Source organism: Nomascus leucogenys, chromosome 21 (assembly GCF_006542625.1).
Source record: "Nomascus leucogenys isolate Asia chromosome 21, Asia_NLE_v1, whole genome shotgun sequence".
Lineage (NCBI taxonomy): Eukaryota > Metazoa > Chordata > Mammalia > Primates > Hylobatidae > Nomascus > Nomascus leucogenys.
The window spans coordinates 55,750,124-55,776,953 of NC_044401.1; the positions used below are offsets into that span (position 1 = coordinate 55,750,124).

The window sequence follows — 26,830 nt, forward strand, 5'->3', positions numbered from 1 at the left end:
ATACTGGGAAAGTTAGAATTAGGTAATTGGCTAAATGTGACTATTTTGCCTGCTTAGCCTTTCATCAGGTTGCTGAGTCACCTTGTACTACACTAAGGGACAAGTGATATAATTAGGAATTTACCTTAGCCCCATGCACAAAACAAAGGTGAGACTGGTGTCTTAAGATAACTGGCTTCCGGGGTTATCAATTTCTAAATTAATATTGATGGAAGGTAGGGGGAAGGGAAAAAGGTGGAGGAAGGAGAAGGCAGACGGAAAGGCAAGTATTTAAGTTACTGGTTCAGTAAAGGAGGATGGCATTAAAGACATTAACCAACCAGTTCTTCACTCACTTTCACTGTTAAAGAAGCTGTGTTTCTCATACAACTTTCTGGCCACTCAATTCTTCTTTCTTTATCCTCTAATGTACGTCAACATACCACAAGACCACTAATGCTCATCACTGCAGATTCTGAAATGCTGAAATGTACCAAAAATAAACCCCACCTACTATTTGGTTATCATAACCTCCAAACTTCCAACACCAGGTCAACTACAGCTAACCGACAAAGAATGGTACCAGAAAACCAGATACCATACCATATCAGTCTTCAAATTATGTTATCTTAGAATCTTTAACAACTGAGGAGAGAGAGCTTTACTTTCCTAACAAGCTAGAGTCAAAACACCAAGAAAATCTCTAATATACTAGTGGAATACAACCTTTTTCAGTTTCACATTAACCTATGAACTACCACTGATTCAGAACTTAGTAGACTGTCACTGAATTATGCCCTAATTTTTTATTGGAAGGGGGTGGGGTTAAAGTTCAGTTGAATACTTCTGAGAGACTCTAACTTTCTCTTCTAGAGAAAAAAGGTCCCATGTATTAATAGATTCAGAGTTAATGTTACTACATCTGAAAGCTTATCATAGAAACTCTAGCACTAAAATCTGAGTTTGACATATCCACAGCAGTAGCGTTTGTGAGAAAACCACTCTACTGATATCCTAAGAGATAACACTTGTATAGCAACCATATCCTAACCATTGCAGAATGGTGGCCTGTGACAGAAAGCCAGGGACTCACTTGGTTTCCTTGTGTACCCAGTAAGGAGCTGCAGAGAAAATGTAGGAAAGCTGAAAGACAGAATGACTTTCCCTTCCTGAAGAAGCTACTCAATCTATCAACCAAAGGCCAAAACATCTGGTTTTACAGAGCTGTTAGATTAACCCTAAAACAAGGCATAAGTCACCACCCAACTCAAAAAACAGCTCTTATCAACTTTTGACTCAACTTTCCTTATTTATTAGCCTTTCTTTAACAAGGCTCCTACCACATATCAGCATCTTGACTTCTAGATTCTATTCTTTAATAGAACTCCAGCCACCCCCTCCCCCAAACAACAAAAACCAACCCCACCAAACACACACACAACACACACACAGAAACACACACACCCCTACCTTCATTTTCCTCCATCTACATTGACAGTCCTGTGTAGTCAGTCACACAGGAAGACTCATTCAACTTACTGTGACTGAGTGGCCGCCCTCCAGCCCATCACCCCACTGACTCAGATCCCCAGCCCTCCCCACACACTCAGGAACACATTCATGAACACTCACTCTCAGCCTCCAAGTGTGATTGAGATGGTGTGATAACTACCTCGGGTGACAGGGACTCGGGCCTATGCGCAGGGGAACTCTCAGGGGAGGATATGTTCTAGAGGAGGGAAAAGCATCTTGTTATTATTCATCTACTCGAAGTCAAGAAGCAAAACAAAACAAACAAAAAATAAAAGCAAGCATAGATGTTAGCCACAACTTTTTTCAGGGGCGGGGAAGTTGAATAAGAATGCATAGGGGAAATATTTAACTGCAGAACTCATCTCAATGGACAGAATAACTTGTTAAAATGCTTCCTGGTATCTTTGAAAGCATTTAAGGATAAATTGGTTATAATGTTTCATGCTGTAAGTAAACATCTCAAGCACATATAAGGAAAGAGTTAGACTGGTGAAATTTTAGTGTTATACATCTTTGTATTTTAGATGAGAGTTTAGCAACCTATAGTATTTGTTATTGAAGGGCACCCTACCCCTTATTCCTCCTTAGATGGGCCTTGTTCCTTCACCCAATGCCTCTTCTGCTTGTCACATTTCTTTATTCTCTTATATGCCTCAGGCCCTCCCAGTGCTATCCAGGGGGAGACATTAGTGTGCTGGGGGCTGACATGGTTAGGGAGATGGCCAGTTCTTCTTGAATGACAGTTATAGGAAATGTGATTGATGGAATCCCTAGCTCACAGGCTAGAGTTGGTTCTTGGCATAATATAATTAGACCTGAGCCACCCCATTAATGTTATTTTGTAAAATCCATTGTACTTTTGGCAACAGAGCAGACAAAGCACGTATGTATACACTTAAGTCCCTGCATCCTACAGAGGTAGGACTTCACCTTGGGACATTCAGGTGAGGCAGCACTCCCATAACAGAGACTGAACAGTGAATGCTTAATGAAAAGATGTAAATGGGAACATGTGAAGAGAGTGATGGTGGTAGTGTGACAACGACTCAGGGGTGCTAGGGCTGAGTTAAGGAGAGGGTGCCTAATGTAGACTCTGAATAACTGTGGCCTAGGTGGCAGGCATATGCTGAGGTAGGGGAAATGAGGCTGCTTCAGCAAAGCAGGGTTTTGGCTGTGAATTTTACTTGGCATGGAGAGTGGGTGGTGTACATCTATGTGCACATATGTGTGAAATGGCGGGTGGAGTATGGCTCTCAGGGCAAGAATAGGAGGGGAGGGTTATTCTGGTAGAAAGGAGAGGCTAACTAAGCTTGCCCTCCCAATGTTGCTTCCACTCTTCTTTCTAGATGCTTTCCCCTCCTGAAGACCTCATTCTCTTCCACTGTTTATCTTCTTACCTTCTTCCCCTTAGCACTTAAGACTTCTTACCATTTCCCTGAATGCTTTTTTCCTTTTCAAAAATATCCTTCCCCAAACTAATCTGGTAAGGTGGTTTTTTTTTTTTTTTTTTTTTTTTTTTTTTGAGAGACAGTCTCCCTCTGTTGCCCAGGCTGGAATGCAGTGGCGCAATCTTGGCTCACTGCAACCTCCCAGGCTCAAGCAATTCCTGTGCCTTGGCCTCCCGAGTAGCCGGGATTACAGGTGTGTGCCACTGTACCTGGCCTAAGCTGGTCTTTTAATTATTTTTAGAGATGGGATCTCACTGTTGCCCAGGCTGGCATGCAGTGGCACAATAATGGCTCACTGCAGCCTTAAACTCCTGGTCTTAAGTGATCTTCCTGCTTCAGCCTCCCAAGTAGCTGGGACTACAGGTGTATGCCACTGCACCTGGCTAAGTTTTGTATTTTATTTTTGGAGAAATGTGGTCTCACGATGTTACCCAGGCTGGTCTCAAACTCCTGGCCTCAAGCAATCCTCCTGCCTCAGCCTTCCAAAGCACTGTAATTACAGGTGTGAGCCACCATGCCCAGCCTAAGCTGGTCTTTATGTGTGACACCTTTTTGATATTTCACAATGTGTCACAGCCTTTGCTACAAAAAAGCCTCCCCACCTCTCTGTACTAGAACACAGCAAAGAGTATGGCCATTAAAATGGTGATTAGAATGGGTCAGGGTGGTGAAATCTGTTCTATTATTGATGAGAAAGGTAAAATTTCCTTAAATTGCAAGTGAAACCATGCCTTGGACCTTTTACTATTTAATATTTTCCTTCCCTCCTGGTATTCTAACATTATGCATGGACTGTATTATTAAAATGATCACCAAGTAAAAAACAAAACAAAACAAAAAAACCCAAAACCACTTTATATTTGCAGTGTTTAATAGTTATCCCAAATACTACAAGGGATAAGGAATGCACTGAGTGCTGAACCCGCTTGTTTTGCAAAGTGACTTACCTTCTAATTTTCTTTTTTTTTTTTTTTTTTTTTTTTGAGACGGAGTCTTGCTCTGTTGCCCAGGCTGGAGTGCAATGGCGCGATCTCGGCTCACTGCAAGCTCCGCCTCCCGGGTTCACGCCATTCTCCTGCCTCAGCCACCCGAGTAGCTGGGACTACAGGCGCCCGCTACCACGCCCGGCTAATTTTTTGTATTTTTAGTAGAGACGGGGTTTCACCGTGTTAGCCAGGATGGTCTCGATTTCCTGACCTCATGATCCACCCGCCTCGGCCTCCCAGAAGTGCTGGGATTATAGACGTGAGCCACTGCGCCCGGCCTCCTTCTAATTTCCATAATTCCACATTTATAATAAAACCTGTATTGATAAAGTATGAAACTCTATTCCTATAATCTTATGCCCTCCAGGGAGAATTCCTCTCATGATACCTTACTATAAAGCTCTAGGTGCGAACTGCAAAGTCAGTTGCAAGTAGACAAAGTCAAGTTAGAAAGGCCTGAATCAGCTGCTTTATTATCTGGCTGAAAGAATTCTGTAACGACTCTGGTAAAGAGTAATTTCCCTAGATAACTTATATGTAACCAGGAGGTTTTTTTCCTCACCCAGAAAGAATTCTGCTCCAAAAGTAGAGGTCTAGGGTAAGAAAGAATATAGTTCTTTCATAGTGCTTTCAATGTTGCTAGCTACCTCTCAGTTACTCATAAAAGCTAAGTATTCTGAATCCTCATACTTGGAAAAGCTGAATAGGAAACATAAGATTGGTTAAAACGTTCACCTTTCTCAAAAAACACATCTGGAGAAGTGCAAACAAGGGGGCAGAGCAGCAGAGTGTGTTTAGTAGTCAGAACAAATTTTTCTGAGAAGGAAAAAAGAGACAGTGTCCATTTTAATTACAAATCAAAGTAACATGCAATAGATGAAGTGTTTTAAAAAAGTATACATGGATTCTATTGAAACCTGCTGTCACCCAAACCTGAACACTAAAGTGATTCAAAATTACTTTTTGAAACAGCTGACGCAGACATTTCTAACTTAATCCAACAGTGAAGGTAATAAATTTGTCTCGTGAATACATGTTGCTAGCCTCTTGTCTACTTCTGATTCCTAAGACATTATAACAAAGAGGGAAAGTAACCTGGAGTGGAAAAAACCTGCATTCGCCATAAGCCATACCCCAGTGTTTTCTAAATCTCTGCTCACTAAGGCCACAATGAAAATACCAAACAACCTGGAAAAGACACTTCACTTATTTAAAGGCCTAGAAACGAAGACAAAATCAATCAGTATCATCTGTGCTCTCAGGCTGGTGTTACTAACAGATACTACAGGCAGCTAGAGGCCTATTTTGACCAAAGTATACAGTAAAGATAACGATGGAGATCTAGCATGCTTACCACCTAAACTTATGGAGACTGATGGACTGCATGCAAAAGATACACGAATGGGATCTGTGGTAGCAGTATGCCTATTTTGGGAAGCATAGGGGCTGCCAAGATGAGAGGCTACCAGGTAACAGGCCACAATGACCCTGAGGTTTCCCATTCTCTTACTGAGATGGGGAAGGAAGATAGTAAAGAAACATTTGGAATGGTATTATATTTGAAATGAGAAGGTACAAATGATGACTTTCATATCCAGCACTCCCAGCAACCAAACCCAAATCACCTCAAACTGCAGAGGAGTGTTGCAGCGACTAGCAGTAGTAAGAGATGTAACTGGTGAAAACATGAGGGTGTATCCATTTCGACACTCCTCTTCTCCTGGGTGAGATGAGCCAGGTGTGGCCAGCTGGGGGCTCTTTGAGCCTGAATTGGGAGGGGGTGGTGTGACTGGAGACAGAGGCCGAAGTAACTTGGTGACATTCTGCTCCATCAGATAGCGAGACTTCCATTTCTTTAACGGGCTCAACAAGTCTGTGAAACACAAAGCTTGGATGAGAGTTTGAAACCACAGATTAATTTAAGGCTCTACAGTGAAGCATTAATCTGTAATCTACAATGGCTCTTAACTGTTTTCTGTCTCATCCCATTAAGTTATCTCCTCCACTCAAACCAAAATCCCAAAGAAACTCTTTAATTACCATACTTAAAATAACTCTGAAAACATTCTATCTCCCAAACTCCAGGTAAATCGAATGTGACTGATCACTAATTTAATTTCTACCAGTGCAAGATATAAAATTCTTTCATTTATTCATTTATTTATTTATGAGACGGAGTCTTGCTCTGTCGCCAAGGCTGGAGTGCAATGGCATTTACTTGGCTCACTGCAACCTCCGTCTCCCGGGTTCAAGCAATTCACCTGCCTCAGCCTCCCGAGTAGCTGGGATTACAGGCATGCACCACCACACCTGGCTAATTTTTGTATTTTTAGTAGAGATGGGGTTTTACCATGTTTGCCAGGCTGGTCTTGAACTCCTGACTTCAGGTGATCTGCCCGCCTTGGACTCCCCAAGTGTTGGGATTACAGGCATGAGCCACTGCTGAAGTTCTTTCTTTTACATTGAGTTTCTGAAAAGTCTTTGTTACTGTGTTAAAGTTACCCTCTACTAAACTGCTATATCACCAACTACAAGTACTGGGATGCTAAATCCAAATTCCTTTCACCATCTCATATATTTGTGTCCCTTTTCAGAAGCTCTTTCTATTCTTATATGATTCCCTGATCCATGTCTAGCCCCTTTTCTACCTAAAAAGCATGAAATGATTTCTACAAAAACTTCTCCCAACCATTAAAAAATTAGGTTCACATTCTTTTTTTTGACTAGAATAATCCTATTTTCTATACTTCTTAGATCCACTTAAAAAGCAAGTTACTACACTAAATATTTTAGTGACCATTTAGGTCAAAGCACCTTTCTCACTTGATTCTCAGAATAAAAATAGAGTTTTATTCATTTACAGTTAAAAGGATATATATTTAATACCTACGGATTACTGAACTAGGTATGAGGGGAAAAATGGTCATCATACATTCTACTTTCAAGAGGCTTAAAATTTGTAAGAAATAGAAAGAGGGCCAGGTGTGGTTGCTCACGCCTATAATCCCAGCACTTTGGGAGGCTGAGGGAGGCAGATCACTCAAGCCAGGAGTTTGAGACCAGCCTGGCCAATATGGCAAAACTCTGTCTCTACTAAATACACAAAAAAGATTAAGCAGGAGCGGTGGTGGATGCCTGTAGTCCCAGTTACTCAGGAGGTGGAGGCACAAGAATCACTTGAACCCAGGAGGCAGAGGTTGCAGTGTGTTGAGACTGCACCACTGTACTCTATCCTAGGTGACAGAGGGAGGAGACTGTCTCAAAACAAAACAAAAAAAACAACAAAAAAAAGTGAACATATTAGTATTAGCATGATCAAGAAAGGTGATCATACTGCTATGCGTTAGTTAAAAAAAAAAGCTGTATTTTCTAAATTATTATTATATACCACGGACTATGCCATGTGCTTTACTGTGAAATATCTAATTTTAACAACTCTATAAATCAAGCACTATTATTATCATCCCCATATTAAAGGTGAGAAACTTGATGTGTGGAGAGAGACAAAACAGGTATTCTTGCTCCCATATATCTACATTCTTAATTTTTGTATTTTTAGTAGAGACGGGGTTTCACCATGTTGGCCAGGCTGGTCTTGAATTCCTGATCTCAAGTGATCCACCCACCTGAGCCTCCCAAAGTGTTGGGATTACAGGCGTGAGGCACCGCGCCTGGCCCCATCTATCTATATCCTTTATTTTTGAGACGGAGTCTTGCTCTGTCACCCAGGCTGGAGTGCAGTGGCGCGATATCAGCTCACTGCAAGCTCTGCCTCCCGGGTTCACACCATTCTCCTGCCTCAGCCTCCCGAGTAGCTGGGACTACAGGTGCCCGCTACCACACCCGGCTAATTTTTTGTATTTTTAGTAGAGATGGATGTTGGCCAGGATGGTCTTGATCTCTTGATCTCGTGATCCACCCGCCTTGGCTTCCCAAAGTGCTGGGATTACAGGCGTGAGCCACCACGCCTGGCCCCATCTATCTATATTCTTAATCAATAGGTTAAAGTATATCCCCAAGGCTTGGTGGATGGAAGGAGTGACATTTATTCCAGGCCTTCAAGGAAAATTTTTGGGCCAGGAAGATTATCTGGAAACAATGGTCAGTATGAGACTAGTAACTGGGAAACCATCTGGAGTTAATACAGTAGTTAGCAAAGAGTTATGAGGCACTAAACTAGGGTAGGAGATGTTTAGATGAAGAGGGAAGAATAAATGCAAAAAATTATTGAAGATGCATATTTTTCCTTTCTGATATCTCAGGATTTTTAATATTCCTAGATTGGAAGTATATTCACATCTTCCTTTTGTTCCAGATACTAAATTTTCTTCCCTCCTTTTAAAAAGTGCCTAGGTATAAAACAGAAACAAACATGTAATTCATGGCTTATATTCGGAATAACTTTTATATATTTAATATTTCAAGGGTCTTAAACAATGGAATCTTTCAGATCTCTATACTGCTAGGTCCAACACTATTAACTACCAAAGTCAATTATGTTAAGTGATGAAGTTAGTTGTAGAAAAAAGTTATAAGATATAGGTGAAATCTGCCACGTGCAAATCAATGTACATGGCATTCACTCAACATATATTTACTGAGTACTTATTATGATACTGTATTCAACAAGAGACCTGATGTCTGTCCTTAAGAAGTTTACAGGCCAAAGAAGGCCAAGTCATTTGCCTACTTCTTCTCTTTTTCCTGCATATATAGTTTCCAAATTTTATGTGGTCAAATCTATCCAACTTTTATTATTTTTATTATTATTATTATTATTATTAATTTTTTTTTTTTTTTTTTTGAGACGGAGTCTCGCTCTGTCACCCAGGCTGGAGTGCAGTGGCGCAATCTCGGCTCACTGCAAGCTCCGCCTCCCAGATTCATGCCATTCTCCTGCCTCAGCCTCTCCGAGTAGCTGGGACTGTAGGCGCCCGCCACCACACCTGGCTAATTTTTTGTATTTTTAGTAGAGACGGGGTTTCACTGTGGTCTCGATCTCCTGACCTCGTGATCCGCCCGCCTCGGCCTCCCAAAGTGCTGGGATTACAAGCGTGAGCCACCACGCCCGGCCTATTATTATTTTTAACCTTTACTCAAAAAATTACCAAGGTTATACAAACACATACACAACCTGAAAATCATATCCACAAATAAACGCATGCTAATATCCTGGTAAATTTTTATCCAGACATTGCTTCACTGACTCTTGCCTTACCTAAACTACTCAAAAACTATTTTCACTTGGAAATACATGGTCGACATTTTTTTTATGACAATGAATAGAAATCTACAGTTCAGGTTTAATGACTGCGTGACATTATTATTATCAAAATTTAACCAACTTTTTTTTCATTTTTTGCTATTAGAGCAAATGGCTACATGTAGGCTTATTAAATCAAAAGAATATCTATATATGTGTAGTTTATATTTAGTCCTGTGAGAACTGCTAGCTCATGTTCTTCAGCCTGCATTCTACTGGGGTGTTGGGGTCTTTTTCTTCATCTGTAAGGGCTCTTTAAATAGTAAGAATGTTGACCCCTTGTCAATAAAATTACAAATGTATTTTCCCAGTCTACTGATTGCCTTCAATTTTATTTGCAAGTCTCTGCTATATGTTTTGTTTCTATTTAGTCAAATGGACCACTTTATTTTCTGCTTCTGATATCATGTCTTTGCTAACCCACCCTGACACTGTAGAAATGCCAGCCTATTTTCCTTTTATCTCCATGCTTAATTTTTAATTTAGATTTTAATCAAAAAAGAACATTTTATTCCACACTGACAAACTGCCATTACAAAAAAGGAAAAAAGAACATACTTAGGTATGGGGTAGCAATTAATCCATCCTTTCCCCATAACAAATAGCCAGCACCTTCTTCCAAAATCTTCTGTAATTGCAGAATAACTATAATTTCCCTATTAATTTGAAATATATTTATCTTATTAGATTCTTACATACACTGGGCTTATCTTTGGAATGTTTATTTCTGAATGTTATTCTTTCCACTTATTGTCCAATACCGAATCAACACCAGCATACTTTTTATTAAAATTGTTAGAGAAATTCCGGTTATTCTATTCTAGTTCTCCAAAATATTTTAGCTATTCTAGCAATGAACTATAGAAGTCATTCAATGACCATGCTCATACTATTGAAAAAAAAAAAAAGGTTAGGATTTTGATTGGTGTTACATGAAATTCAGGAGTAATTTGAGAAGCATTCTTACCCAGGAACATGGCATAATCTTTGTTATTCACATATTGATTTATGTCCCTCTTCATCTATACATACCACATGTCTAATTAAGTTTACTCTCCAGAGTTCTTTAGCTTTTTTTTACTACTATGAATAAAACGTATCTCTCCTTTTGTTATCTAAATGTTATTAACATTTAAAAAGTTTACATACTTATTTTTTATCCAGTTACCCCATTAATCTCTAGCAGTTTTTCAATTTATTCTCTAGGTAGATAAATAGTATTTGTACATGATAACACATTAACCCTCTTTACCAGTACTTATATCTTATGTTGATTTTTTTTGGGGGGGAGGGGGGATTGGTATAATTACTTTGGCTAACAATTACACACTATATTAAATAATAATGGTAATAGGATAATTTGATAGCCTATTTTGATGTTTAACTAGTTTTCATGATGCATGACAACTGGCAATTTTTTCAGCTAGATGTTAAAAGATCGTAAGTATGTTATTTTACCTTTAAATTGATAAAAGTCACTGTGTTATGACTTCTCCTCCCCCATTTGACCTGCTAACAAATAAATATTAAATTTTCAAATATTAACTCATCCTTACATTCCTAGAAGGAACCTTAGTCACGTATTAGCCCGGATAATCTCGATCTCCTGACCTCGTGATCTGCCCGCCTCGGCCTCCCAAAGTGCTGGTATTACAGGCGTGAGCCACCGCACCTGGCTATTCTTTTAATATTCTTACAAATTCAAGGTGCTAGGTAAGATCACAAATCTAATTCAAAAGTGGTACTATGTTGTTTTGGGGGGTAGAGGGATTTAATTTGATAAAATGAATCAAAAATAAAATTTTCAATAAATAGTATATGATACTCCATTACAAGTATGTGCACAAGCAGATAAAATTACAAATTCTACCACTCCTGGGGTTGGAATTCAGATTATTTTTAACCTATAGTTTTTGCAGTTGTTAATAACTAAGAATTAGTTATTCTAATAACCAATTCATTCAATTTTTGAAGCTGCTGAACAACTCTGACTACAGAGTTTTGTCTCACCCATGTTCACCTGACCTCTTGCCAACCAAGTACCACTTCAAGCATCTGACAACTTTTTACAGGGAAGGTGCTTCCACAACCAGCAGGATGCAGAAAATATTTTCCAAGAGTTTGTCAAATCCTGAAGAATGGATTTTTATGCTACAGGAATAAACAAACTTATTTCTCATTGGCAAAAATGTGTTGATTGCAGTGGTTCCTATTTTGATTAATAAAGATGTGTCTGAGCCTAGTTATAGTGATTTAAAATTAACGGTCCAAAACCGCAATTACTTTTGCACCAATCTTATATATGAATTTTGGTTTCTTTGTCTATTTCTGTAGGAAAGATACCAAGCAGAACAAATGAACGACTACTAGGTTAAGGATTATGAATATTTTTAATGCACATGATAAATTTTATCAGATTGCTAGCAGGGATATTACTCTCCTGTCAGTTTTACTGCAAATCCTTTCCCCAAGGTATTAATCCTCTATTAATACAGAGGCAGTATAGACACAAAAACATGGTTAACACAGTTTGAATTATTTATTTTATTATTTTTAGAGACAGATGTCTTGCTGTCATTCAGGCTGGAATACAGAGGCATTATCACAGCTCACTGCAGCCTCAAATTCTTGGGCTCAAGCCATCCTCCTACTTCAGCCACCTTAAGGCTACAGGCAACACACCATCATGCCTGGCTAATTTTTATTTTTTGTATAGAGATGTGGGTCTCTCTCTGTTGTCCAGGCTGGTCTCAAATTCCTGGCCTCAAGTGATCCTTCTGCCTTGGCATCCCAAAGAGCTGGAAATTGCAGGTGAGAGTCACTATGCCAGGCCCAAGTTTGAATTAAAAAATATATATATATTTGAATGTGCCTAGAATTTTCTTTGGCAAAGGACCTAGTTCTTTTGAAGACAAGGTCTTGCTGTGTTGCCCAGGCTGAACTTGACTCCTGGGCTTGAGTGATCCTCCTACCTCAGCCTCCCAAGTAGTTGAGAGTTACAGGCACATGCCACCGTGTCCAGCTAGAATCTAATTCTTTTTCAATCTCCTAAGTAAAAATTCCACGACAATTTACCAACTTTTCCATTTATATTTAGGCCTGTTCTGAGTATTTTGTTCCATATATACATCCATTCTTGCATCAATATTATACTAAATTTAACTATTAGCTTCATACTAGACGCTAGTCTTACACCTCAAGAGAAAGTACTTCGTTATTATTTTTTCAATTTTTTTCTTTTTTTTTAAAGGTAGACTTCAGAATCATTTAATCAAATTCCAAAAACAAGGCAGTTTCATGGGAATTATATAAAGACAGAGAGAGAGAGAAAGATATATATACACATATATATATTCTTTCCACAAAGAACATGAAATTTATCAAAGGCTCATGTATGATTCATGAAAAAAAAAGAAAAAGAAATTTCCATTTCCTCAGACTTTAAAAATACTTCTCAGTAACAGTTTACTCCATATACCCAACTAAGGTTATTCCTAGGCAGTTTCTTAGTTTTGTTAAGTTTGGGAACAAAAAAATTGGTATTCATTTACTTTCTTGGTATATAAATGATTTTTAAAAATATATTTATACTTTTTATATATTTACTCTTCTATCCAGTGATATTAATAAACTCTTACTATTATTATTATTAGTATATATATATATTTTTTGAGATGGAGTCTCACTCTATCACCCAGGCAGGATTGCAGTGGCGCGATCTCAGTTCACTGCAACCTCTGCCTCCTGGGTTCATGCTATTCTCCTGCCTCAGCCTCCCAAGTAGCGGGACTACAAGTGCCCACCACCACGCATGGCTAATTTTTTGTATTTTTAGTAGCAATGGGGTTTCACTGTGTTAGCAAGGATGGTCTCGAACTCCTGACCTCGTGATCCACCCATCTTGGCCTCCCAAAGTGCTGGGATTACAGGCGTGAGCCACCACGCCTGGCCTAAACTCTTATTATTAATTCTAAGTTTTTCAACTGATTACTTAGGCTCTTTTAAGAATAGATCCACATCATTTACAAATAATGAACATCATGCCCCTGCCCGACTTTGATAATAACTTTTATTTCTATAAAGTTTCAGCTTTTAGGAACTTAAAATCTTTAATGTATTTCTTTCTTCTTTTCTTTTCTCTTTTCTTTCTTCCCTCCCTTTCTTTCTTTCTTTTTGAGACAGAGTCTCACTCTATTGTCAGGCTGGAGTGCAGTGGCACGACCTTGGTTCACTGCAACTTCCGCCTCCCAGGTTCAAGCAATCCTCCTGCCTCAGTCTCCCGAGTAGCTGGGACTACAGGTGCACGCCACCACGCCCAGCTAATTTTTTTTGTATTTTTAGTAGAGACGGGGTTTCACCATGTTGGCAGGATGGTCTCAATCTTTTGACCTCATGATCTGCCCGCCTCAGCCTCCCAAAGTGCTGGGATTACAGGCGTGAGCCATTGCGCCCGGCCAGAATCTTTAATGTATTTATTAATCCACAAATACTCTACAAGAAAGAGTATTCTGTGTAGAATAATGACCTTATAATAATTACTCTTACAGGCCTGATACTATACGGAGAACTTTATATACATTATTCATTCTAATGTTAGCCCTATAAAGCAGGTATTGCTATTCCCATTTTACAAATGAGGCTCAGAGACTTTTTTTTTTTTTTTAAAGACAGAATCTCCCTCCGTCACCTAGGCTGGAGTGCAGTGGCGCAATCTCGCCTCACTGCAACCTCCACCTCCAGGTTCAAGCAATTCTCCTGCCTCAGCCTCCCAAATAGCTGGGATTACAGGTGCGTGACCAGGCCCAGCTAATTTTTGTATTTTTAGTAGAGACAGGGTTTCACCATGTTGGCCAGGCTGGTCTCGAACTCCTGACCTGAGATGATCCGCCTACCTTGGCCTTCCAAAGTGCTGGGATTACAGGTGTGAGCCACCACGCTTAGCCTCAGAGACTTTTAGTAACATCATATAGTTAGTAAAGGGGACAGCTGGTTTTCAAGTAAAGGTCTGTTTGATTCTTTCTATTATAGAAATCCTTTCCCCTTTCTTAATGTCTCTTTGGTATTCTTGAAAAAAACAAAAGAGAGCCAACAAATAAAAGTAATTCCTCAGAATTTATGCTATTTTGTAGCAATATAACTTGCGCATTTGACTGCTGCTTGATTTTAAAAATCAAATATTTTCCTACGTTGCTTTTTAAGGGCAAGGTGTGTCCTGTGAATGTTTCTCACTGTGAGACTAGGGCAGAAGCTCAACAACAACAAAAAAGGCTGGTGACTAGGAATCCTAATTTCCTTCCAACCAGGGTATGCGATAACAAAGACACTTTTCCTATAATCCTTTGCTAGTCAGGATGTGAACTGCTATACAAACTCCTGTTCCCAACCTTAACTATAAACATGCATTAACACACACACCAGATAGATACACAAACATGATAGTCTATTTCAGCTAAGTTATATTCTTACTACACCTTAAAAGCTGTTAAAAAAGAAATAATACAAATGGAAATCTGGTACCAAGATTTCTTTATACTATTCTTATTTGACTAAATCTCCCTAATTTTTGGTGAATACTAGAAGAAAATATTTTAAATAAACAGTATAATTTATCTTTCAGATAAATGGAATTTTATTATCCTGAGGTATATAGGTGGTAACTTATGAGGTATAATCTTTTTTTTTTTTTTTTTGAGACGGAGTCTCACTTTGTCACCCAGGCTGGAGCGCAGTGGCGTGATCTTGGCTCACTGCAAGCTCCACCTCCCGGGTTCACACGCCATTCTCCTGCCTCAGCCTCCCGAGTAGCTGGGACTACAGGCACCCACCACCACGCCTGGCTAATTTTTTTGTATTTTTAGTAGAGACGGGGTTTCACTGTGTTAGCCAGGATGGTCTCGATCTCCTGACCTCGTGATCCACACGTCTCGGCCTCCCAAAGTGCTGAGATTACAGGCGTGAGCCACTGCGCCGGGCCCTTATGAGGTATAATCTAATCTAGAGACAGAAGAATAAACTAAATCCATAATTTAGAAACTGGCAATTTACAGCCAGGCATGGTGGCTCATGCCTGTAATCCCAGCACTTTGGGAAGCCGAGGTGGGCATATCACCTGAGGTCAGGAGTTCGAGAGTAGCCTGGCCAACATGGCAAAACCCTGTCTCTACTCAAAATATAAAAATTTGCCGGGTGAGGTGGCGGGCGCCTGTAATCCCAGTTACTCGGGAGGCTGAAGCAGGGAGAATCACTTGATTCTCCATCTCAAAAAAAAAAAAAAAAAAAAAAAAAAAGAAAAAAAGGCAATTCACGTTTTCCAAAATAAAATCTAAAAAGAAGTAAAATCCAAATGAAATAAGAACTTTAATAAAAGTTCTGATTTTAGTTGCAATATCTGCTACTAAAAATTTATCTAATTAAATTTAAGTTCATTACATTTATTCAGCAAGTTGGTAAACAGGAACATGAAGTGGGTTTTTTAATGAAAATTTGAAATATTCTGTTTGTTGCAACCTGAGAGGTTGCTTTAGCATCTAATTTACTTTGGTATTTTGATTGTCTAATATTTAAAAAACTGATCTAGAGACAAAGTTATGAAAATCACAAAGAACTTTTCAATTAAGCTGATATTTGCAGGAGAAACTGGTAAAAAGATTGTCACAAAATACATTAAGGTATCACAAGTGCTTTCAATTACATCCTTTGCAAGTCACTGTCAAAACCAATGGACCAGATGATTTTTCATTGACATCTAGTTTAAAAATGCACAAGGACTTTAGATTTAAAGCTGTCTTAAAAAAATTTGGTTTTTTTTTTGAGACGGAGTTTCGTTCTTGTCGCCCAGGCTGGAGCGCAGTGGCACAATCTCAGCTCACTGTAACCTCCATCTCCCGGGTTCAAGTGATTCTCCACTGCCTCAGCCTCCCGTTTAGGGAGGGATTACAGGCACCTGCCACCACACCCAGCTAATTTTTGCATTTTTGGTAGAGATGGGGTTTCACCATGTTGGCCACCTTGGTCTCGAACTCCTGACCTCAGGTGATCCACCCACCTTGGCCTCCCAAAGTGCTGGGATTACAGGTGTGAGCCACACTGCCCGGCTGTTCTTTTAAAAATTTTATGCTAATTATACAAGCCCCTTTGAAAACAATCAATTGATAATAATTTCTCACTTATTTCATTCATCCCCTGCTCCCTCAACCATGTCCCACCCAACTTAATCACTCAGAATTTTAATTCTTTGCTGAATATTAGTGTTCCACCACTTTCCTGCCCTCACCCCATCTTATAAATATGAATATAAATTTCCTAAACTTACTACTTTAAATGTATCTAACCTTTTTTATAACCATTTCTGCTGTTATCTGTACACTGTCTAGTCCTTCTTTGTCGTCCTGGGAAAACTGATCCCTGACTTGAGATCTCTCTCTTCCTCTGTAAAGACAGATGTAAAGTAACTATTTAGAAAACACGCCATTTCTTTTTGTATCAGAAATACTCATACTGAAATTTTTTATGCAGACCTGAAACAATCATTGGTCATATATTCAGAAAGGTTTTAGATACGTACCTGCATTGTCTTTGCAGATACTAGAAGAGCTACTATTCTCATTGCTTTGGTATAGGTGCTGAGTTCTAGTCTCTTGGGGTACAGATGATGTTTGAGTCATCCCTTCTTCTAAGGCTTGTTTTATCCAGCGCTATAATCAGAAAAGAACCAGAGAATTATCAATAATTATTTAAAACTATTTAGTACACCTGTTTTAAATGTACATCAACTGGTGAGTGATACAATTCAACACACTAATTCAGTTACACAGTCAAGCATTTTATTGTCTTGTGTCTCAGCATATTGGCCCTATCAATTCCTTTTAATGGACAAAATTGAGGAAATCTGGATTACATATAATGAGATCCCATCAAAAGACAAAAACCAATAAAAAATGATTACTATTCAACTTTTCATACTGTTTGGGATGGTGTAAAATGGCAAGACTTAGAAAGAAATCTTAACATTTATTTAGGAGAGACTGTGATCATATAGAATAAAACTAATACATAAAAGAAGTGCCTAGAAGGAAGATAAAGATCTCTTAAAAGTTGTCTGCCCTGTGCTAGAGACGTGTGAAGAGGTAATAAAAAAGATTCACAGGAAGATTTTGGATGAGGATTAATAGCTCTTCACTACAGGTACCAAAAGTGTTTCCAAAAGGTTTATTTCAATCAAATGAAACAACCTATGGGAATCCCCCCTCCAACAAGTAGTTTGGTTAAATTATGCATGAGTAATGCAAATCACGAAATGAACTTCAGTAGAAATCAAAAAAAAGGGAAAAAGTCAAAAAGAAGACCTATCAGTCACAAGTTTTTGGTAGTAAAGATTAGAATAAATTGACGAGAAATAAATTTAGGCCAGATAGTAAACCTGCAAAGATTAGGATAAGATTATGCATCCTGTGGAAGAGAGAAAATTTCTTACCTGTAATTGTGTTCTCTTAAGATATACAGTTGTAGGTTGCTCACCACTCTGTGGCTCTCCTGCCCTGACATAAGACAGATCGAATTTTGATAAACATCAATTTCTGAGTAAGACCCTCCCCCAATAGGAAGAGCAAAGGTGAATTATTATAATTTATACCTTTAGAGAACATGTATTACAGGTAAGTAAATATTCTCTTCGCCAAAGAGAGCAATTCTCATAGATTTTCCCTCTTAGAAACCTAGGAAATAATCCACAAAAATTTTACCAAAAAAAAAAAAAATCTTACATCATACAAACGTCATTGTGGCTGGCCAAATGAAAGCAAAACTAAAACTGTAAACACTTGGAAGGAAGAGTGAACAAGGATAAAAAAAGAGCTCTTAATGGTAATTTGAATCACGTAAACATTTTAGGATACAACCAGGTCTCTGAAAAGCAAACACAAAAACAAAATAAAAAATCCGAAGAATGAACTATCTTAGATACAGAATATTGATGTAAAGCTGAATTGTCAGAACCACACATATAGCCTTAAAGCTTAGAAGAGAACTTAGAAGTCATCTTGTTCAAAGCACTCATTTTATAAATGGAAAAATTAGGCTCAGGAGTGAAAAATCTTTTGTTATAGCCACCTTTAAGTTTTTCTTTTCAAAGCAGAAAACAATCATTTGGGGTCACTGAGCTTTCCTATCTGAGTAATTTTTTAATATTTCCAGGGTCTAGTAGATGTACTCGTAAAATAATTTACATTCTGGATCTGATGACTACAAAAAGGGAACATAAAATCAGAACAGGAGTATTCTAGAAGAAAGATGCTACCATGGTTAGCTATGAGGTGAAACACAGCAAATATGATCAAACCTACTCCTCCAGGTTCTGCTGTATAATTTTACAATATTTCAGGACTCATATAAAAAAGGAACATGGACATTTGTTTGTATCTAACAAGATACAATTAACCTCATGGATAATAAGTTAATTTTAGATGCACCTACTCGGCAAGTTGTTAAAATCAAAAGAACACTTCTCCCTTCTCTGAAACTCTATTAAAGTATATTGCAAAGGAGTTTTCTGGGAGGCTTCAAGATGGATAAATATTTTAAAGGTCTCGTTATTATGGGGAAAGAGCAAGGAAGTAATACAGGTTTTGGAGTCCAGAAGCCCTGGCTTGACACTTGGCTGTGAGGCTGGGCTCAGTAGCTCCTATCTGTAATCCCAGCAGAACGGGAGGCCAAGGTGGGCAGACTCCTTGAGCTCAGGAGTTTGAGATCAGCCTAGGCAACACAGCAAAATCCTGTCGCTACAAAAAATATGAGTATTAGCCAGGCGTGGTGGTGTGCCTGTGGTCCCAGCTACATGAGAGGCTGAGGTAGGAGGACCACTTAAGCCCAGGAGGTCAAGGCCGCAGTGAGCCTGTGATGATGCCACTGCACTCCAGCCTGGACAACAGTGAGACCCTGTGAACCCCTACTACCCCCAACCAGAAGAAATTTGGCTGTGTCACTTATTAGCTGCTTCACTTTGGGCAAGTTACCAAACATTTCTGAGACAAAGCTTCTGGATATATAAATTTAGGACAATGATCCCAATTTCATGAATGGTAAGTGAGATAATGTATGTGAAGAAAGCTTATAGTACAGTACTGAATGCTCAGAAGATTTTCAACGAGTCCTGGTTCAACTAAATTTCAATGCTTTATTTGGAGATCTACAGATAATGCTCCAGTGTATAAAATAAAATATTAATTATCAATGCAAAGCATCAGTCAGACTGGTTTTTCTAAGAAGTCTGGAGACCAAATGCCCTATACACAATAGGAGATGGAGGTTACAGTGAGCTGAGATTGTGCCACTGCGCTCCAGCCTGGGCGACAAGAACGAAACTCCGTCTCAAAAAAAAAACCAAATTTTTTTAAGACAGCTTTAAATCTAAAGTCCTTGTGCATTTTTAAACTAGATGTCAATGAAAAATCATCTGGTCCATTGGTTTTGACAGTGACTTGCAAAGGATGTAATTGAAAGCACTTGTGATACCTTAATGTATTTTGTGACAATCTTTTTACCAGTGTTTAGAAGAGGAGTTTAGAGAGAACAAGGTGAAACACTACTGAAAGCCTTGTTGGCCACTTATAAATGTTTTTAAAATAACAACTGAGGATCTGAAAAATGTAAAATGCTTTTTAAAAACTATGATTCAATTTAGAAACTCCAGGGATATCATAAAATGTTCTGTCAAATACTTGAACTCCTCCTCTTTTCAGAAGTTGCAAAATAATAATGATAAAAATAAAAATAAGTAGCATAAGAATCTGAGTACAACTATACAGATACAACTTTAATTTGTCCTATACTGGTAAGCTTTTAACTTACGAGGCCAGGCCCTTACCTCTTTAGTGAGATATGAAACAGTGAGCCTATTAGAAATACACATTGTTCTAAATAATCCCATGGAGGGTTTCCTCATCTATATGATTAACTTATACTCTGAGGGATTTTCAGAATTTTATTACAATTTTGTTGAATAATGAAAATGTTCTTAGGTTCTGCATTAGGTAAGTCCTTTCTAACCAATTTTAAGAATTCTTCTTCACTGCCATAAAGCCAAGTTCAATTCTAGCTAAAACATTCCATTTCATTTTATTTTGCCTCATAAAAAGCTGTATTTTAAAAAATAGAATCTTGATATGTGAACAGCACACAATAAAGCAATGATTTAAACTTAAACAGTTTTTAAAGATCCTATTTAAATAGTCTTGTTATGATAATCCTGTGTATGCAGCCTAAACTCTTCCTAAAGACTAACCATTATACATAGATAAAAGTGCTTGAGTAGAGCCTGTATAAATGAGATTAAGGATAGTCAGATACACTTGGAGAATATAACACGGACTTGTGTTAAATGGAATTTCTATCTGTTGCCCGTAGAAATTTAAGGATGTGCTACAGATACAAGTATAAAAGCAGAACCAGGTTAAAAAAGCTTAAAGAAATGCATTTTCTACCAGATTTGAAGTTATAGTCCTAGACACGTTTTTGGTTTTCCTAAGTCTCTGCTAGTTGGAAAAGATGGAAACAGAAAAACTGCAAGCCAGCATTAGAATTATCAAGAAGGAATTTCAATTCAAGAGCCTAGTTCATATTATTTGCAGCTCAGACTTCATTACTCATCTGTAATAAATAATTGCCTACACTCCTTAAAGAACTAAAATAGGAGATTGTACGACCTGGCTTGATAAGATGCTTCAACAGTTAACATCCTTAGAAATGGTCAAATTTCTCTTTGGGAGTTCTACGAGGGTTTCCCCAAACAAACCAATAAGTGATTCTAATATTTAGGTAAGATGTGCAATTAGGAAAAGACTTTCTGCAATGTGCTGCTCATTCAGCAGTAGTGTCCTTCCTTTTTGCAGGTTCCTATTGCCCTCCTCCCCTCCATATCCCACACCACTTTGGCTCATCTTTCACGCCCCCCTCCCCCCGAGAAATAATTTCTGTTCTTTGGAGAAAGAGAAAAGCTTTAAGTTTGGAGGAGTCAGGGAAGACCTGCCTGGAGTTGGAGACTTCATCACATCAAATAATCTACATGCAGCATCCTCATGTACGTGATGCCAGTGGAGGAGGGCAATGGCAGACACTGAGGAAGGCAGCCTGAATCCAGATCTGAGGATAAGAGAAAAGGGTGTTCCAGGGAACAGACTCTACCTCAAAGGAAGACCAAATGAAAGGGTATCCTATACTTCTAGAAACACGGAAAACGACATCATAGATCTGAGGGAGTGATCTATTCCTAAGAGACACCTTTAGAAAATATGCAGGGCTTCTGGGAATTAAGAAAGAGCATTCCAAAAACACCACCAAACGCTATTGCCACTAGATCCAAAAACAGTAAGTAACTAGAAAGAGGAGAAAGAGGCAGAAACAGAGAGGGAAAGAGAGTCTTTAAGGGTAGATTCCGTATTCTCTTGGAATAAACAGTCCGACTTGTCATTTGATCAAGGAACAGGAATTATGCCAATTACAATAGGATTTTTCCTCTAATTTCCTTCAAGTGATGATAGTGGATAACAATGGTTGAATTGATTCAAAACACAATTTAATTTTTTTCATTTATGCAACAGTGTTCTAGAGGACCCAGGGCCTAATCTCACACAATAATCATAAATGGACATGTTAACCCATATCACATGAGCACACACAAAACATATCCGTCCCTACCCAGTCATCCACTGCTGTGTGCTCTCATTCAGGAACCTCAAGGGTTCTCAGAAGAGACATCAGTGACCAGTCACAAATCTGAGCACCAAAAATGCAATATATTCATTCCACCACAGCCTCACAGACTCTTGATGAATTAGTATTTATGGCTGAACAACTAATTCATTATAAACTCACATGGGCAAAGTGGCTATCTAGAGAACATGTTATTTATGTCATGATAACAGGAATCTTAGGCTTAAAAAAATAAAGCACACACGCAAACACAACAAACACACAAAAACACAGACATACCTTCTTACAGGAGCTGAATGTGCCATCAGGCAGAAGGGGCCTTCGACGTCTCTCAGGAATAAAGGGTGAGCCAAAGCGAATGTAGTGTTTGGGGGTGGTGCAAATTAACGGGGAATGGATAAGACCTGGTAACATGTTTAGGGTCGTTGCCAGTACAGTTGGATCCGTCGTGATACGTAAAGGGCACTCAACAGGGCACTCTTGCTTCTCTGCTTTGTCATTCAACCATTCTGTAACTAGATACTAAGGTAAAAAAGAGATCATTAGTTTATAAATCAAGAGGTAGCAGTGTAGTTCAGAAAGACAAACGTCATCTAGAAACTAGGACAGAAGGAGATGCAGCAGCTGCAGTTAAGTATGAATTGGGCAACCAGAACACAAGGATATCTTCCTTCACCCTCTCCATGCCCACTAAGAGAGGAATAATTTCAGCTATCAGTGATTTAAGCTGACTAAAAATAAGGAAACAGGTAGCAGGATGACTCCAGCCTTTTGTGTCAAAGCATTTTAGAACTTTCAATCTAGTAATATTGAGATTAGTTTCTTCTGGGGATTATAGGTCCTCTCATTTCACTAAGACAGCCCTTGCCAGACTGGACTTATACAAGATGCATTTGTGACTTACCTTTTTGGTTTTGGGGTATTTAGATGCAGCACGGTTGACATGGGATCCAGTAATTGACACCACAGTTGGGTCAGACCCTGTTAATGGCCTGTTTTCTCCTGAACTGTCTATACTTCCAGCTTCAGTAGGAGTTACTAAACTGTTGCTTCCTCCCTCTTCCAAGGCAGCTTGTGACAATTCTGCCTGCTGTGCATTGGCCTGCTTCTGACGCTTTAGTCTTTGGGCTGAACTGGTCCTGTACCGAGAAATTCGACTCTTCGGCCGGGGCCTAGAAGGCTTTGCTGGAGGTGGCTTGGGGACTGGTTTTTCTGCAGCAATATCCTGTAGCAATAATAGGGTCAGATGCTTTACCAGAAATGTTTTATCAGCAAACAGTCTAATTTCCTATTCACTTTAAGCATGCAGAATGTCTACTGATGAAAAATATAAGGATTAGAAACACTAATTTAAAATCTAATTTTTAAATACAAAAATGTATACACTTAAAGCTAAAAAGGCTAGGGACAAATGTTTGCGTTAATTATTTCTAATAAGCATTTATAAAATAGGCCAATGAAATGGTTCCAGTTAAGCTGTTAACGGCCTTATTTATTGTGATATGGAGCAAAGCTGAAAATACTTATTTTAAAAATTCCAAAAGTTAGGTAATTGACATTAGCAAAGGTGAGGATGAGCAAAGGTGTTGAAGTCTTTTCAGCTCTTACCCCTGCTTGGGAAGACCTCCGGGTGTTCACACCAACACTCTGTGGGGTGCTTGGGATGGTAACATTTGAAGCAGAGTTGCTAACTTCAGATTCAGGGGCTTCAGTTTTTGTCTCTTCACCAAGAGGAGTCTCTGAGGTGGTTGTAGTAATCTCTACATCAGAGTTGCTCTGTTCCAAGGGCTGATCCCGCCGCTTCTTTCTTTTCTCTAAGTTTTCAAAAGCATGCATGATGGCTTCTACCTTTCTATCTTCCCTGGTCTAGAAAGAAATAGTATTGGTGTAGAAGGAAGCTTCAAATGAGGACGAGTGGATAGCCTTTATAAAAGTATTTTTAATGGAAATTTATAGAAATTCATTTAACTACCAGTAAGATGACACATATAACTTGGAAAACACAAGATTAAAAATAAAATATTTCATTTTAAATGTGGGGAATAGTTGTAAATAAAGGCAAGGTCAAACATAAACTTTTCAAAAAGGGTCAGTTATTTTGAAACTTTTTAATATGAAAGAAAAATAGGATGGGCGCAGTGGCTGACGCCTGTGATCCCAGTACTTTGGGAGGCTGAGGTGGGAAGATCATGAGGTCAGGAGATTGAGACCGTCTTGGCCAACATGGTGAAACTCCATCTCTACTAAAATACAAAAAATTAGCCAGGCATGGTGGCGCATGCTTGTAATCCCGGCTACTTGGGAGGCTGAGGAAGGGTAATTGCTTGAACCCAGGAAGCAGAGATTGTGATGAGCTGAGATTGTGCCACTGCACTGCAGCCTGGTGACAGAGCAAGACTCGGTCTCAAAAAAAAAAAAAAAAAAAAGTGACAGGGTCATAAACACACAGGATTGGTTTCAGCATAAAAGTAGAAAATTTTAGTTCATATGACTAAAAGGGTTTAAAAAAACTTCAAAACTCACACAAACCTAGAAAATTCCTAATTCAGAGCAAACCAACTATAATACATTTTGATTCTGACCAACCAGTTTTTCGGAAACCAGATTTTTTTGTTTGTTTGAGACGGAGTCTGGCTCCGTCACCCAGGCCGGAGTGCAGTGGTGCTATCTCCGCTCACTGCAACCTCCACCTCCCGGGTTCACGCCATTCTCCTGCCTCAGCCTCCCGAGTAGCTGGGACTACAGGCACCCGCCACCGCGCCCGGCTAATTTTTTGTATTTCTTAGTAGAGACGAGGTTTCACCGTGTTAGCCAGGATGGTCTCCATCTCCTGACCTCGTGATCCGCCTGCCTCGGCCTCCCAAAGTGCTGGGATTACAGGTGTGAGCCACCGTGCCTGGCGGAAACTAGATTGTTAGTAAAAAAACAAAACAAAACAAAACAAAAAACCTCTTAAAACCATCACTAGATAATAATCACTAGAAAACTACTGTGTGTATAGAGAAAAAGAAATAAAAAAATTATAATAAAATCTTTATTATGGAAAAAGCCCAAATTATAACCTCCAGGTCAAATCAATGAGATGATACAAAGTCAAGAGAACAGAAGAGGTTCACATGATGGAGGTAGCAGGAATGAGAAGGAGCAAAGGAATGTCAGACAGTACTCACCCTCCTGCTATGAGCTAGGTTCTCCTGGTCATCTATAACCTCTTCTTTCTCTTCTTCTGGTTTTTCTTCTGGATTGTCTACTTCCTTTAAGATAGAGGCAATATTCAGCTGTACTCAAGCTCTGAGAAAAAATCAATCTGTTTTATTCTGGTAGCTTAAAACTCTCTATAACAATCTCTAGTGCTTTAAAGTGTTAACTCATGTGAGGCCACATGGTAAACACAGATGATAACCCCTACTCTCTGGTGCAAAACCAGCAAAGGATGTTTTTGACTTTGTAAAACAGAAAGAAATGTATGAACACAATACACCCACATTGATATAAAGGGCATTAAGTGTTACTATAGCTCCCCTACTTAAACCATGTGGCAACCCAGGTTCCTCTCCCTTTGGAGGACTGATGCCATAGCATCATCATTTGACCATGGGCAATTACCTCATGATCACTGGATACAGTTACTTTTTCTGGAACTTCTTGTGATTGCTGGTCATTATTTTCCTCCGAAGCCTCATTCTGCTGCTCCATCTCTAGCTCTTTCCGTCGTGCTTTTCTACGTCTAGTCTCTGCTCCAATGGTGGGTAGGCTTGGAGGAGGTGGTAGGAGTGGCAGTTCTGTAGCATTAGGATTCCTTTTTTGTATAGGACAATTCCGGTTTCCCTTGTGACAGGCACAGTCCACTTTATAATTACTGCTCCAAAGAAACAACCAAAATGCCTGTCTCAGTACCCTTGAAATTCAGTTACATTATCCATTCACCCTCTTAAAATTATTAGTACAGTAACTTCCTCTGATACTGTCTCTGAATAAGTTAAACAGAGACATTAGCGAGTCCTATAAATACTTTTGTTTTTCTTTTTATTGGAGACGGAATCTCGCTCTGTCATCCAGGCTGGAGTGCAGTGGTGCATCACAGCTCACTGTAACCTCTGCTTCCTGGGCTCAAGTGATCCTCCTACCTCAGCCTCCTGAGTAGCTGGGACTACGCGCCCAGCTAATTTTTTAATTTTCGGCAGAGACGGGGTTTTGCCATGTTGTCTAGGCTGGTCTCCAACTCCTGGACTCAAGTGTTCCTCCAGCCTTAGCCTCCCAAAGTGCTGGGATTACAGGCATCAGTCACCACGCCTGACGTAACACTTTCAATATTCTGTCTTTCTCTGTGTAACCCCAATTCTACTCCATGGTCAGTGGAAAAAAAAAAAAAAAAAGAAAGCCCTCCCTAAATTCAATCCCCCCAATGGTTTATTGCCTATTTAGTAGGCAGTTTATCAGTGATAAAGGCTGATGTGGCCGTACTCATCTTGTGCCCACCATTACCATGTCCTCACTTTTACCTAATTCCCTACTTCTTAAAACCTTTTAAAACCTCTTAAAACCTTTTCTTTTTATTTTCCTTGATGAATTAAGCAGAACATCTTTTTTCCTTATACCTGGGCCAAACATCACTTTACTACATAACCTCTATTTTGCCCCAAATGACCAAGGGACAAAAAGCATATACTTTATAAAATCCACCACATATTCATCTATGAATTGCCATTTATGGTTTTCTGCATTGTCATATACAGCTAGATAACATGGTTTCTGTGGACAGGGTGGATCTTTAAATCTCACCCCTAGCTTTATAAGGGTATAATTGACAAATAGTAGAGATAACATATTAAATTATCTCTCTCTCTCTCTCTCTTTTTTTTTTTAAGATGGAATCTCCCTCTGTTGCCAGGCTGGAGTGCAATGGCACGATCTTG

The 26,830-nt window shown here is 39.0% G+C and overlaps 1 protein-coding gene across 21 annotated transcripts in view; it reads right to left on the minus strand.

The window, feature by feature from the left end:
- The window catches only part of SETD5 (SET domain containing 5), an 82,438-nt gene that overhangs the window by 7,941 nt on the left and 47,667 nt on the right, over positions 1–26,830 (minus strand). For 15 of the 21 annotated variants that reach the window (XM_030801527.1, XM_030801538.1, XM_030801535.1 and 12 more), the window contains 8 exons: positions 25,521–25,773; positions 25,085–25,168; positions 23,523–23,780; positions 22,819–23,139; positions 22,194–22,436; positions 16,774–16,903; positions 5,572–5,819; positions 1,652–1,708 (listed from right to left, as the gene is read on the minus strand). In XM_030801527.1, the coding sequence (XP_030657387.1) occupies positions 1,652–1,708; positions 5,572–5,819; positions 16,774–16,903; positions 22,194–22,436; positions 22,819–23,139; positions 23,523–23,780; positions 25,085–25,168; positions 25,521–25,773 (1,594 nt within the window). The remainder of the gene's footprint in view (positions 1–1,651; positions 1,709–5,571; positions 5,820–16,773; positions 16,904–22,193; positions 22,437–22,818; positions 23,140–23,522; positions 23,781–25,084; positions 25,169–25,520; positions 25,774–26,830) is intronic. The other 6 variants (XM_030801534.1, XM_030801540.1, XM_030801541.1 and 3 more) reach the window with 1 other exon arrangement.